The sequence below is a fragment of the Haliaeetus leucocephalus genome, unplaced genomic scaffold (assembly GCF_000737465.1).
Source record: "Haliaeetus leucocephalus isolate CR32 unplaced genomic scaffold, Haliaeetus_leucocephalus-4.0 Scaffold678, whole genome shotgun sequence".
In the NCBI taxonomy this organism is placed as follows: Eukaryota; Metazoa; Chordata; class Aves; order Accipitriformes; family Accipitridae; genus Haliaeetus; species Haliaeetus leucocephalus.
The window spans coordinates 3199614-3214004 of NW_010973114.1; the positions used below are offsets into that span (position 1 = coordinate 3199614).

General features: G+C 39.2%; 1 protein-coding gene across 1 annotated transcript in view; it reads right to left on the reverse strand.

Moving 5' to 3' along the window:
- The window catches only part of SOS2 (son of sevenless homolog 2 (Drosophila)), a 54830-nt gene that overhangs the window by 9248 nt on the left and 31191 nt on the right, over positions 1-14391 (reverse strand). Inside the window, exons 10-16 of the mRNA XM_010579759.1 lie at positions 11185-11312; positions 10080-10735; positions 7150-7231; positions 6330-6452; positions 2784-2887; positions 1337-1556; positions 226-345 (exon numbers count right to left, since the gene is read on the reverse strand). Coding sequence (XP_010578061.1) covers positions 226-345; positions 1337-1556; positions 2784-2887; positions 6330-6452; positions 7150-7231; positions 10080-10735; positions 11185-11312 — 1433 coding nt within the window. The remainder of the gene's footprint in view (positions 1-225; positions 346-1336; positions 1557-2783; positions 2888-6329; positions 6453-7149; positions 7232-10079; positions 10736-11184; positions 11313-14391) is intronic.

The window sequence follows — 14391 nt, forward strand, 5'->3', positions numbered from 1 at the left end:
CCCGTGCTGACCAAGTGGACATAACTGGAAAGAACCTTCCAGACTCAGGAAGGGGGAGCGTATGCGATCGGCATGGCACACACCCTTGAACCAAAAACAGGAACTACTGTAATACCCTACAGCCATCTCAAGATTCAAGGAAACAGAATTCAAACAGCAGAAAAACATTTCTCTTGGGATTTCAGTAGGAGTTAATGCCACAAGACTATCACCACCTGTACTTACTTTTCAAACCAAAGAGTAAGATTTGTAGTATGACGAATCATTTTCAATAGATTTGGGGAGTTAATTTCCTTATCTTCTTTAGTCCACACACTACCAACGAGTTCAGAAGGCTGTACTGCCCTGATAACGACAAAGCAAGATGCAGAAGAATGCTCAATACAAATAATAATTTTATACTCGTGTTTGCATTAAAAGATTATTTCTTCCCTTCATCATGACTTGATTCTTCACAAATACAATCCAATCTTATCTACTGCAAAACAGTTACTTAAAATAACTTTTTGACAAGTATTTGACTACAGAAGGAAATACATTTTTATCTTAATTGAAATTGGCATTTTTGAATAAGCATTTTCAGGTAAGAAAATTACAAAGCAGTAAATTTAATTTCCTGAAAGCTTATTTTAAAAAGCGTCTCAAAGTCAGTTATAATTTAAAAAAAAAAAAATAGGAAGTTGAAATACTTCGAGCAACCTGCTGGTAAAGTGGCCTATTTCAATAGAAAAACCTGCTGTCACTGAAGCACAAAAGGATGCTTCATCTTGAAGTTTTGTAAGACTTTAGAGAATTTCTACCCAGCAAAACCTAGCTCTCACATCAAGGCTAGCTCTATTTATCACAAGTAACAACAGAGCTAGGAAACAGCCAAGTACCTATGGTACCAGACGAAAAAAACCTCTTCAGAATTAGATTAGAGGACCTTGATGTAACAGTGCTATGGTTATATGCATATAACACCTGGGCCTTTGCTATGTAGCTATAAAGGAAAGGAGCAGAAACAATTATGTTCTCCTTTTATGATGCAACAAGCACTTCTTACCAATGTAACACTAAGTTTGCTTTTAACAAGGAGACAGTACAAGTTAGTATTATCTACTCGTAACATTTTAGTGTCCTTCCTGTACTTATTTATGTTGTCAGAAGTCTGATATGGAGATGAAAAAACTTTTTTTTTTTTTGCCTTGCATATTTTGATATTGAACAGATGGCAAGAAAACCTCTTTCCATAAACTCTGAAAGTCAAGGAGACGTACTTTTGACTGATTCTACAGCTCAGGACTCTTTCTTGCTCAAATAATCTGAAAAAGTCATGGATTAGTTCTATCCCTACCTATAAAGGTCAGACTCGAGAAGCGTTAGCTGTCGAGCAATTTCTATAGGATGCAGAGTCATGAGGTCCAGCGTTTCGCTGTGCCCAACACGCCAAATGTGCCACTCAACTGGGGGAGGTGGGCTCTCAAAGGTGATGTTGTGACTAATTCCATTTGCTTGAGCTTTCTTTCTCTTGATGATTTTAGCAATTGATTCCACCCACTTCTTCATGGATTTTCCTGCAAAACAGAAACCATGAAAAAAACCTTTTAAAATATTATCTTAAATGACTTTTGATAATCTAATAAAACCACCTCCCCCAAATTATACATGCACTCAAAATTCTGCATTTCTGCATGCAAATTAATTAGGTTTGTAGTTCCCTTTTTTTTTCCTTATGGGTTCCTGCACCTGTATCAGTTGACAAATACAGACACATGTGAATGTATTTTTGGGTGCCCAGTTGTGTTTAACCACATCTACTGACAGCTTTTGAGTGGAAAAAAGTGACCCTGCATACGTTATATTTTACTTTTTCCCCTCAGCTGCAACCATCTTCACTTTGACTGCTAGCTTCATCTACTTAGAGAACAACTAAAAAAGTAAACAACAAGCTTCAAGTGAGATCTTTGCAACATGCTGTACTAGTGCACTGCAGAACAAAAAGTTTAGAGAAATACATGTTTACACTATCAGTCCAACATTTACAGTACCCAAAATAGTGGACAAGACAGGAAGTACCTTCAGCAGTTCGAGACAAATAGCTTTTAAGGGACTAATCAATATCGAATTATTCCTCTCTGGTCAGCAATAGCTAGCATGGAGACCTCTGCAAAAGATAAACTACCACCCTCTAAGTTTGTCTCAGAATTATATTGCCCAATGTATGGTCTGGCAGTCTGAAAAGGCAAGCCTAGAATTGCCAGAATAATGATTAAAATTGACATGCCAACACTGTTGCCCTCCACTGAGGCTGCCAAAAAAAATCTGCCAGTTCGTAAAGGATTGCTCCAGAGGAGGTGATACCAAATGGGTCAAGTATCCTCTCCTAAAAGGATAATGATTTTCAGCTGGAACTTTTAATAAATGGGAAAAGAACAAGATGGAAAAAAACCAGTCTCAGTAACCAACAGGGAAGGAATTCTCTATGAATACAACACAGGGAGAAGGAAGGTGACAGTCTGAATTCTAACAAGTCTATTGTAGAGTCACGCAAGGATGAACATTACTGTCCAGAAGTAAATACACTTAAGGTAAATATCATAATGTTTGAAGTAATTTTTGGTAGCTGTTTAGGCTCCAGGCCAAAGCTTGCTCATGTAAAGTAGAGTCTCATAAGCAGCTCAATTAAAGTCATTAAAATTACTCATGTGTGTAAAGAAATTCTCATGCCTAAAACCTGTCAGGGTTAGACCAGCAGGTTGTACCAAAATGTGGAAGAACAACAGGACCACCAATTACCATACCTCTTACACTGGAAATAAACGTCTCCAATCTCTCTAGTAACTCCAGATCTCTTTCAAAATCGTAAAAATGGTGCTCTACCCAGTGGCGAAAAACATTTAATATTCTGAGGAAGGAGAGAAAAAATAAAATATTATGTTTCGTTTCTAAGGACTTCCAAGGCTCGTCCTACGTAAACACTAAATGAAACACAATTCTACAAAAAACGAGTTACTGATTCATGTAGTTGACGACTATCAAAATACATATGGACAGAGGGGCAGAACAAAGACTAAGCATGGCACCAGTGACCACAGAAGTCCCCAGGTATTTAAAACCTAATTTTCCAGTCTTGGCATATATATAGTTTGGTGGAGTTTTTAAATCTTATATAAAGAATGCTAGTGTTGAGGTGGTTTCAGAAGAGGAAAAAACTTATCAAAATCAGATGAAACTGGTATTTCTAATGTAATTTTCTGATTATTTTTTTTTAACTAAAAAGCTGATTAGGATCTCCCATTTGGTAAGAAACAAATTTATAATTATTTCTTTCCCGTACAGAAATTTCAGCTTAGAAGTTGTTGCGAGTGTACTGCCCTACTTTTACAACTTTTTGATTACACAAACGGCTCTACTAGATCCAGTACTTCTTTTAAGGATAACACTAAACTTTCTCTTGGTTTTTCTCTACACTTTCTTAAACAGACCACTAATAAGCAAGCCTCTCAAAGTTAACTACAACTGCTCTTCTGCCTTCTACTCTTAGGGTGTAACAGAATAAAAAACTGTTTACCTGAAGAAGAGGCAAAACAAGTTGAGCTCGTACCTCAAAACTCTGATTTATTGGGGTGCACCGTATCACCTTACCTGAAGGGTGAGCAAAAATCTCCTACATCAACTAGTACAACAGATTTTCCCTGTGCCAGTTCAACAGGTGGGACAGGATGATGGGGTTAATGGAGAGCCCACGGTCTCAGACTCAGAGGAGATAGTTACAGTAAGATGTGGTTACTCCTGCCCCATCACCCCTTTGCAAAAGTGGCTCAGCTGTATGCAGGATGCTGCTGAACTCCCCCACTCTTTGCAGCTCAGGATATTAAGGTAAACCAGTGCTAACTGTGCATCAGACTACTGTTGGTGGTGCCTCAGCCCTGTAAAGTGGGGGCAAGAACATCTGAGAGGGACAGGGCAGACAACTGATTGTAATCTGCCAGTCTGTTGTGAGTCAGAGCACTAGAGAAGTTGGCTGGTTTAGGTTAGTCAAATGAAGGGTGCTCTATGTGAATACATCGAGAATTAAATAGTTCTCCTTTTCAAGTGAATAAGTTAAAGAATAAGGTTTATCACATGAAAGAATGGCTACCCAAACAGATCATTTAGGCTAGAAATTAATGACAGCTTCTAACTGTCAAAAGGAGTGATGTTTTGAAACAAGTTCCCAATAACAGTAATATAGGATCCTATCTAATCAGTCTTTTCCTTTGAGATATCATGGCAGTAATACTGAAAAAGCAAGAAAGATTGCCTGGTTGTGCTGACTGCATTTGCAGCTTAGCACCCCCTCTTTCTCATGACTTTGCATGCATTTCGTCTAGTCAAAGACATTACCATTTCCCTGCCTGTGTACTGCACACCATGTCTACAGCATTTTCTGCAAGATGGGGAGTAAGCTTTAGGGAGGGAAGGAAGAGGAGGAGGGAGAGACGAGCATCTTCACATTCTCCACCTTCTTCCCAAACCTCAGGTATCTCTTGAAGTAGCGATCAACGCTATTACCAATACTGGAATTTACAAAGTACTGGGCATACCAACCTAACAGCTCAAATTCAGGCACTTATTTTCAACTGTAAGACAGTTAAGAGTTTCAGGCTACTAGAAACATGTAGTATCTCCTAAATTCAAAGATTAACTATAAGGGTGTGTGTTAAATAGCAGCACATCTCATCAAGCAGGCACCAGTAAGAGGACTCAACTCACCAACCACAGCATAAATTAGACAGCAAAGAGTAGTTGTTACGATAAGAGGTATCCTAATCTCTCAAAGAAGGAAAGAAACCAGAAACCAAAACCAAAGACCCTAGAAACTTTGGAACGGGGCAGAGGTGTCAAACAGCTCAAACGTAGCATATGAAGGCAAAAGTGCTAAACTGATTTTGGAAATTAATAGCAAGAAACATAGTTAATTGCTGCCTCAAACTTTTCTACAGATTCCAGTTCATTGGTAGCCACTTGTCGTGCTCAGCTATGGCAGTCAGCAGTGCTGCAGGAAGATGCATCTGTAAGGGGCACTGTGAGGAGGTCCCCAAGAGACTTCCATCCTTGTGAGTAGAGTAAGCTACAAAAAATAGTAACAAAAGCAATACAACAGTATTTAAACTTTTGAGCCAATTATGTCACAAAAGCCCATTCTGTGTGAGTTTCTCTGAAGGGCCTCTATAGGCACCTATGTGGATGGATGCCAAAACAGTTACCAGAAAACAGCAAGCTGAAATTAGGAAAAGTATGTGCTGAGAAGTAGCATGTGAAGCTCTCCCAGAAATTGATAACTCTGGAGACTAGTGGTCCTGCTGAACCCACAGGAGCTGATAAACTGAGAACACCAAGGGTCTGATAAATCTGTACAAGGCCACAAGCACACACAAGTATGAAGGTTACGCTGAGGTTGTATAACTTGGGACTGCATCCAAGAAGGTGGCAGCAGCTATATATTGACAAACACTACAGTATTTTTTTTTTTTAACATATATGCATACAGGTATCTGATGAAGATAGGACGCTTAAGTGACTGTCTGAACACCTAACTTGAAGGTACTGGCATGTCAGTATGACCCTTCACTTTGACTAAACTGCTGTTGCTCCAAACAGGTAACTATAAATGACTGTGTGAGGGTACTGTGCGTATAGTTATCTGCCATTAACAGTAACATCTCGATGCTACTCATAAAAACAGTTTAACGAATAAAAGTTGTTCTAGCAAATATTGGTTGTGATCTGCGTCTCCTCCTGACTTGATTCCCTATCAGGGAAACAATTAGCCTCATTCATGCCAGAAACACTTAACTGTTCCCCCAGTTAGCTTGGTCATCAAGACCTTGAAGATTCACTGCAGCCTGTTGCAACGTGCAGTACAGACAAGAGTCTCCCTGTCTGTGCAAATACATCAACAGGGCTGGGAAAGGGAGTAAAATACCAGCAGGACTGAAAAAAATGGAAACAGAGAAACTATCTTCATAGGGCCTCTTAACAAGGAATCCATTCAAAATGCAGTCAGAAACACTTTCAGTTATACATCTCTCACCCACACCCGCTTTACATAGCAGCAATACAGCGTTCTTGTGGGTGGTGATCACAGCTGTGAGTGGCAGAGAACCAAAGTACAGTTGCAACAACAACAGAAGTCAGTATGACTAATCAGAACATGGTTTGGGATATTAGTCTGGTTGCAGACAGTGATAAGTCTCTACTTGACAGCACAGCAGTCTCCAAAAGAGATTACTGTCTCCAGGATCACCATATAATCAGTGAACTCAAACCTGGCTTTAACAGAACAAATTTAAAAGCAAATAAACCTGAGTTGTACTGGCTGGACATATTCCTTGCGAAATCGCTTAAGGTCTGCGCTGATAGGCTGCTCCCCTTTCTCAATTGCCAGCCTGTCTGCTTCAGTGGGCTCAGGCTCCGGGATTTCAAACCTATGAATAAAAGCACCAAGAAACCGATGGCAATTAAGATAAAACACAAACCCTTTATGTAGGACATGAAGAGCAATTGCATTTAAAAAAAAAATAAAATAAAATCAGTGCGGTGGAACTCAAGCACTCATCTAATATCCAGTTTGCCTGGAATTCCCTCCTCCCCTAGCTATGTAGTGCTAACACACCCAGCTCTCGCCCTGATAATTCGCTAGTTCTCTGGTCATCACAAGATGTCTAGACTAGGATATAAGGTTTTTAACTACCCTAGCTTGATTAAGTGAAGATTAGAAGAAAGCTTAAGAGCAGCTTTATCACACTGTATTAAAATGTTGTTTACATTAAGAGTCTGTGCCTTTCAAACAAACCGCTTAGAACACTTCCGTTCTTATTTGCATCGAGACTTTAGGCATACTCGAATACACTCTCATGATCAAGTTAAGCAGTTCAAAACATTACCACCCCACAGCTGATGCACACCAAGTGCTCCAGCTAACACTTAATTCAGGTAACTACTTTAAACTGGGAAAAGGAAGCTTGCACTAAAAACTTGCATTGCTGTATCCCGTTGTAAAAGTTACTGTTTTACAAGCTTCACTAAAACATGTGCCACATGGCACTGAGAATCCAAGCAGAAAAGGAGCAGGTAAATACACAAAGCCTTTCAGTATCTTCAGAAAGGATGACCAGTACTTACCTTTCAATCAGCAAACTCAACAGTTCCTGGGGCTTGCAAAAGGAGCGGTACGTGGTAAGGAAAGTACGTACAAAATTAGGATCTGTAAAGATAGAGTAAGAAAATAGTGGAGTGGGGTTTTTTTCATCCAATTGCAAAATATCAGAAATAATACTCATACACTCACAGAAGGTTTAAAGTGCAGAAAATACACTAAGGTTGTAAGTCCAGCACTGTAATTTTAAAAGTACCAGAAACGATACTGCTTGTGAAATTTCCATTTAGTCCTCTGACACATTTCCCCTGTAAAAGTACTCAACTGCACATACTATGTTCTCTCAAAAACTGTGTCTCAGTCTCAGCACGCGGAATGACTTACACTCCCTGTATATGCAGCTATTCCGTGGCTTCATAAAGACAAAGAAAACATGGTAGAACTAGGCTGTCTACTCTCTTCACATCAAAAATACCTATACCACCCCAACAAAACGCTATCTTACCTGTTCTTAAAAAATCTCCAGCAGTGGGGACTGCACACCTGCCCCAGCCACACCACTGCAAGCACACAACTACCCTCTGCAGAGCAGCCAACAGGGAAAACATGACAAGCAGCAGAGGCCTTACAAAGCAAATACATCTTGAACTGCTGCAGGTATCTCCACAAGCCACCACACCTCCCTCCTGCTGTTTCTCACCGCTACAGTAGGTGTGTTACCATGAGACGTGCCTATCCGCAAGCTACCACGTGTTTTATTGGGCCCACTCTGCTATATTACAAGTATTAAAGGAAAGACATTGTTCCCTTAATCTCTTTTAATTCCACTCTCTTGTACAGAATTTCTTAGATGGTGAACAAGCAAGCCGATAAACAAATCACTTCACCGTGAGCCACGCAGGGTCATCATCTGGTCCTAATCCTGACATCCCTGCAGCAGACCTCCTCACAAGGGTAACGGAGGCAAGACGCTGCTACTGTGTGGTATGCAGCAGCTTCCAGAGCTGCCTGGGAGCAAATGAATGCTGAAATACAGGAAAACCTGGCCTAGAAAAGTGCATGTGCATACGTTCACTCAGAAGTGTGGATTTGGGGTTGTTAGGGGTTTCTTTTTTCTTGCTGTTCTGTAAATAGTCTTGAATCTGTCAGCATTAGGTACAGGTAGCTTAGACCAGCAGTCTTCAACAAGTGGGAATCGAATTTCTTCCAATAAACCCACAAAAGATTAAGACAAACACTGCTTTTAAGAAGGCTTAAATTCCCTGCAGAGCACTGCTCAACATTTTTAAGGGATCCATATATAGGAATGTGCTTGCAAGCTAAGAGTAATAGTGCTCTCATTCTATGATAATGCTGCTGAGTTTGCACCCTAGTCCTGCACTGGCCTGTTCTGCTTCCACGTCACATCTACATTCACTCTTCAGTACTATTTACAACACTTTAAAAGTAAATCTTCCCTCTTACCACTGAACAGGCAGGTAGTATCTCTGCTCTGCAGACAAGATCTGCAATTCTCTTAAAATGGGGGCTGCTACTCTGCTCTCTGACCTGTGTAGCTTCCTTTGTATTATTTTTGAAATTACTTATTTCTGTAAATGACATTCTCAATAAAACAGAAAGTACAAGCAATGTGCTACTAAGAGTGGCTCGTGGTTTAAATTCAAGAGTTTATTAACTCTGCATCTGCTGTCTCCCATGGTATCCTGGTATCAGCTGGGGACTTCTTTGACACGACAGAGGTCATTCTGTGAATGCAGAGCCATTGTGCTGGAGCAAGGCCTGCTTCAAACAAATATGAAACTAAGGCAAACGTCCGATAAACTGACAGTTAAAAAAAAATCATATCTTGACCTAAATACAAACAAAAAGCACCACCAAGATCTGCTGAGAGTCCCTCCACATGCTGTTAGTCATCGAAATGCCCTTATGGAGGCTGAGGGAGATGATTTTGTTAGTCTTGGCTCCAAACACTGTTTGGAAAAAGCACACAGAAACCCAAGAGGCAATGCTTTCATTGAAGATTCCCAAGGCCAAAGTGGCAAGTTGCGCTATAAAAACTGAAGTTACGCTATCAAACTAATACTCAAATACACCAGTTCATTCAGGAAAAGGGCTAACTCTACAAGCCACCAAAACCCATCACATTTTAGAAATTAATGACTCAGGACTCATAGACAACACAACTATGGATTACTTGTATACCAACTAGTTGCATCAATACTGAGCTTCAATGTGGGAAATGTTTTTTTTGTTTTTGTTTTTTTTTACTTTTTAAAAAATATACAGCTCCACACTATCTAGCCTTGGTCTTACAAAAAAGACTCACTTAAATACTGGGCACTTTTGTAAAAAGCACAAAGGAGACCATTACTAAGTTTTACAAAAATTGCACACCACTTCCACCAGCACCCTTCTGTCAGCTTCACTGTGTTCCCTTTCAGTGCATGCTTTTCACTCCAAACCTAAGATCTAACACTTTCATCAACATTAGCACTTCATGTAACTACTACAAGGTTTCATTTCTGTGGCTTTAAGATAGTAAAGACTTTCACAGGAAAGTCTGAAGAATGCCAATTGTGATTTGTATCCTTTTCTACAAAGTGGCAGGTTGGAGCATAATAAACATAACCTCAACCTTCTTCTTCCTCCACAGTCACACAGCCCGTAATAGCACCACTGCTTGAGCCGTGATGGTCTCAGGAAACACACTACTGGTTCCTATTAGACCACTGATACTTTTTTTTTTTGGCGGGGGGAGGGCTTGCATACCCCAAATTTTCTTACAGCTTTGCCAGCAAAGCCAGTTGATTTGACAACAGATACCAGGGGTTTTTTTCTGCAAATCTTGCTTTATGCAGAGAAAAAACCCAAACAAACAAAAGATAAAAGGATTCATTTCATCACCAATACAAGCATAAGCTTAAAAAAATATATAGAACACAAATGTACAGGATACCTGCATACATATGGTATGTTAACCTTTCAATTAATTTCACAACTGTTCCTCCTTTGATGATAGGAATTCCATTCCTGCTTTGCAAGTTGTCCTCAAAAACAATGTTATCTTCAGAGTCTTCCACTACAAAACGATACACACTTGGGCTAGGTAACCTCAGTGGCTGTTCATTTTCTTCTTGCAGTAACACTGAATCAAGCATCCTATCCAGAGTACTGCGATACTGGAGGGAAATCAGAGCAGCCATCCAATTACTCTTCTCTTCAGCAGTCTTGGCAGCAAACAGTATACTGTTGTCATCTTTAGACACCAGTTCAAAAGCATGTTTATATTCAGATGTGTCATCTTTATCAATAATCTGTATTTTCCTCATGATAATTTTTTCCTTCAGTCTATACTCTGCATTGCTGTAACCAGGAAGCCGTGATTGACCGTGATTAGTTTTACAGCTGATCATTAAACCATCAAAGAGAAAGATGTGGCGTTCATGTTTGGCTCCTATTTTTGTCAAGCTTCCTTCCATTATGAATTCATTACAGCACTGCCCAATATCTTTGCCTTCCCAGCCATCAATATTTTTCTGGATTTCATTCATTTTCTTGATGGCCAAGTGCTTGCTTCTTATTTGTCGGTTATAGAAGCGACAGACTGGCTCCCTTGAATGAACAAAAGAAAAAGTCATGATGGGCACACTCCACATTTGCCGACCCAAGAGACAGAAAAAAAAATAATCAACTGAATTCATTGTTTATATCATTATTTCTTTGCCATAAATACACCTTAACCAAGTTTACTATTCCAAAAAAGCCACATGCATTGCTTTGGCTAGGGAAGGAGTAAGATACTGACATTATTCAAAGAAGTGGACTGTGAAGGTTTTGGGCTGCTACGTGTCGTGGTTTAACCCCAGCCAGCAACTAAGCACCACGCAGCCGCTCACTCACTCCCCCCCATCCCCGTTTACAATGAAAACTGACATAAAGCCATGCCTTGAAAAGGAAATATACAGATTATCTAACAAGAAAAAAATTTACAATTCCTTCCACATCATTTATCTCCTTCTCTGCCAACTTTGGGACACCAGGGTAGTTTTGTGGATTATTACCCAGGCCGACGTCTTGGGGAGTGTTTGCTGTAAATCCGCTCCATGCTGCACTGCAGATTCAAAAGAGCAGTAATGGCTTGTTTTAAGCACTCCCGATCCTCTTCATCTTCACTGCATTCCTGCAATTGCTGGGACACAATAAACATTTTTATTTCAGATTTATCTAATTTATAGAAGGGTAGGAAGGATGAAAAATATTTTTACACGGTGTTATCCACTGTACTCAGAGAGGTCAGCGACTTCAAGTCAATGAGACCGTTATTACTAGAAGCACACTCAAAACTAGCTATGCATGTAACTAAAAAACATTTGTCAGATATTCAGAAGTCAGTAGATCTCAACAGGAGAGAGCAGGAGAGAGTTTAGAAAGAAAACCCTTTACCATTCTACTGAGAGTCAATGCTAATTGTCATATACTGTTTTCCTGTTATCTTTTCAACAATGTCCTGTTTCACAACTGATTTTATTAAATAGTTTGGAGGTTTGAAATAGCCGAGAATTAAATGCTGGTTTATGTAACTATGCGTAGCATAGCATTCCTTCAATGAGTCAATCTCAACATTTCAGAGCAAAGTTAAAAGATGGAATGACCAAGATTCTCTGTTTGCTCCTTACCATTCTAAACTCTGCCATCTTCAGCAAACTCATCTATTTCCAGAAGAAATGTCAATTTTGCACAGTGCAAACTAACATAGTAAAAAAAAAAAAAAAGTCTGAAATTCAAGATTTGCTGCTAATAGCAAAATGTAAAGGCAGCGAGAATCAGTGTACTTCCTTTTTATAAAGACCAGATCTGTCTCCACTACTAGGAAGAAACTTATTGAATTATAGAATTCAACAGGCTTTCATTTCATCTCCATACACTTGGTAGCAATATGCTTTGAGCAAAGCCTATTCACAGAGTTTCTCTTTTTGGTTCTTTAAGGTGATCACTCCTAAAATACTACTGATTATAAATAAAAGATATTTTTCTTTTTAACCCCTTTCATGTTCAAGATTGTATGAATTTTTAAGAAAAATCAATCAAATAGATTGCTGGGTGAAATCAAGACAATATGCCACGCAGTTTTGGATAAACTCTGTTTTACCTACTACTTCAAGAGAATTCTTACTTACAATCACTCAGCATGGCAGAAGCCTTCTTTTCCTTTCCCCACTATGCTCCCTCAGCAAGGATATGTAGCTTCCTCTAAAAGTAATTGAGAGAACAGGATTTGACCAGATTGGGCCACTCTTTTAATGTAATTTAAATTACTAAAATTTTTATTTTTCACATGCCCAAACAACCTCCATCTTGCATAACAGAGAAACAAAAGTTTCATGGCCAAAAATTTCTGGGAAGTTTATGAGCTGAGGAACAGTACAGGGAAGGGAAAAATAAGATGTCTACCTCTGTGGACACCCTTCTTTTCCTTACTATCAGCCACAGAAAGGCAAAGAACATAAATATAGTGTGAAAAGATGACAAGTGCAAAATCCTAAAGGTGGGAAAAGCTATCGAGTCTGATAAAATACTCTTTCTCCTCACATGTCCTGAGCAGAATTTCTTGGATCACCTTTCCAAAGGGAGCTGTGTTTGGCAGTTAACAGACATCAAGTGGCATGTTTTGCTTTTTTTGTATTAAGAAAGAAAAAAAATATACATACACACATTTGGAAGTAATCTAATCTATTTCTACACCTTAATGCATAGATTCCTGAAGATCAGGCAGAGCACCTGAAGCATATCTCATTCTCTGTAACCGCTGGACTAACATCTGCTTTTCCAAATACCAGTTCTTAACAAGCATCTTTCTGATTAAACAGCAGATGCAAAAGTGTAACATGCTTGCTAGACAAAGAAAATATGTAAACCTTTAGAAAAGGGAAAAGGGGGCCTGTATTTAAAATACCAGTGATGATAAGCTGAGAAAATGAACTCTTCAATATCCTATACAGAAAATTGTCAGAAAATAGTAATGAAGAACACTGTTCACTTAAATTATACCACGGTGATCCTGTAGAATACTGACTGGGGCTTCTCTGTCAGTCAATCATTAGGTAACAGTGGGAAAGATTAAAAGGCTGAATTTCATATGTTTTGGGTTGCTTGATAACAACACAGCAAGTCACATGCAAGAATTAGGGATAATCTTGTGCCTGCAAGTCACATGAGAAGGAAGGATATACTCTCTATTCAATACAGGAAAGCCTTGGACTTGAACAGAGACTTGAACAGAGACTTGAACAGACCTTCAGGATTTTAATGATACACCTAACTGGCATCTTGCTCAGGATTCGGATGGATTATATGACCCCTTGTGTTCTTTGCACTGCATTCAAAGAATAACATTTCCTAGACCTCTGACACATTTATGAAAGCATACCTGGAGCTTGAAAGTCTGATGAAACATTAAGCTCTCCTCTACGCTGCCAGCATGTAGAGCATTCATGCTTGGAAATGCCAAGCACAGTGTTTTAAACCCAAATACTCTGATAATCAATTAAAGATATCACAGTCAGAATCCATCTGGGTTACCTGTTAGCAAGACCTAACAACTTTTGATCACTACCACTACTTCTTCCTTCAAGATAGTTTTATTTCTTTAGTGTGAATTCCTTCAACCTTTGCTATCATCATTCATCCTGAAACAACCTACAGCAGGTTCATTTTCTGTCAATACTTGAACAAGCAATCAACATTAAAGGGTCATCAGGGCCTGCCCTCTGGCTCAAGGTGCTCAAAGACTATTTCCTGGTGACCTCTATATGGCTGTGAACAAAAAGCTGCCAAACCAAACAAATTCAACATGGGGATCTCCAAACTGACATCCAGCCCTTATGCCTCTTGCTTAGGCAAAAAGGAGTCTCCGACGCAGATCCTGCATCAGAGGCTGCACAAACAAGTTTTTGCACCAAGAAGAAAAGTTCTACAGCTTGAAAGAATTTTCAAGCTTTTCACACTTTAATTTCATTCATTTTAGTTTTGCTATTTTGCAAAATAGCAAACATCGAGGCCTGCATTTCTGTAAATCATTCATTATTTTATTTACCTCCCAATTCAGTAGGAGTTTTTTGGTAACTTTCTTTAGGAGTAACAGTCTCAATCTTAGCTTCTCTCCCTACTGAAGCCATGAAAATATGAGTATTCTGTTGCTTTTCTGCTTCCATTTTACTAGGTCTTTTTCAGCCAAGGTTCCTAGAGACAAATACAATGGTAACAGAGAA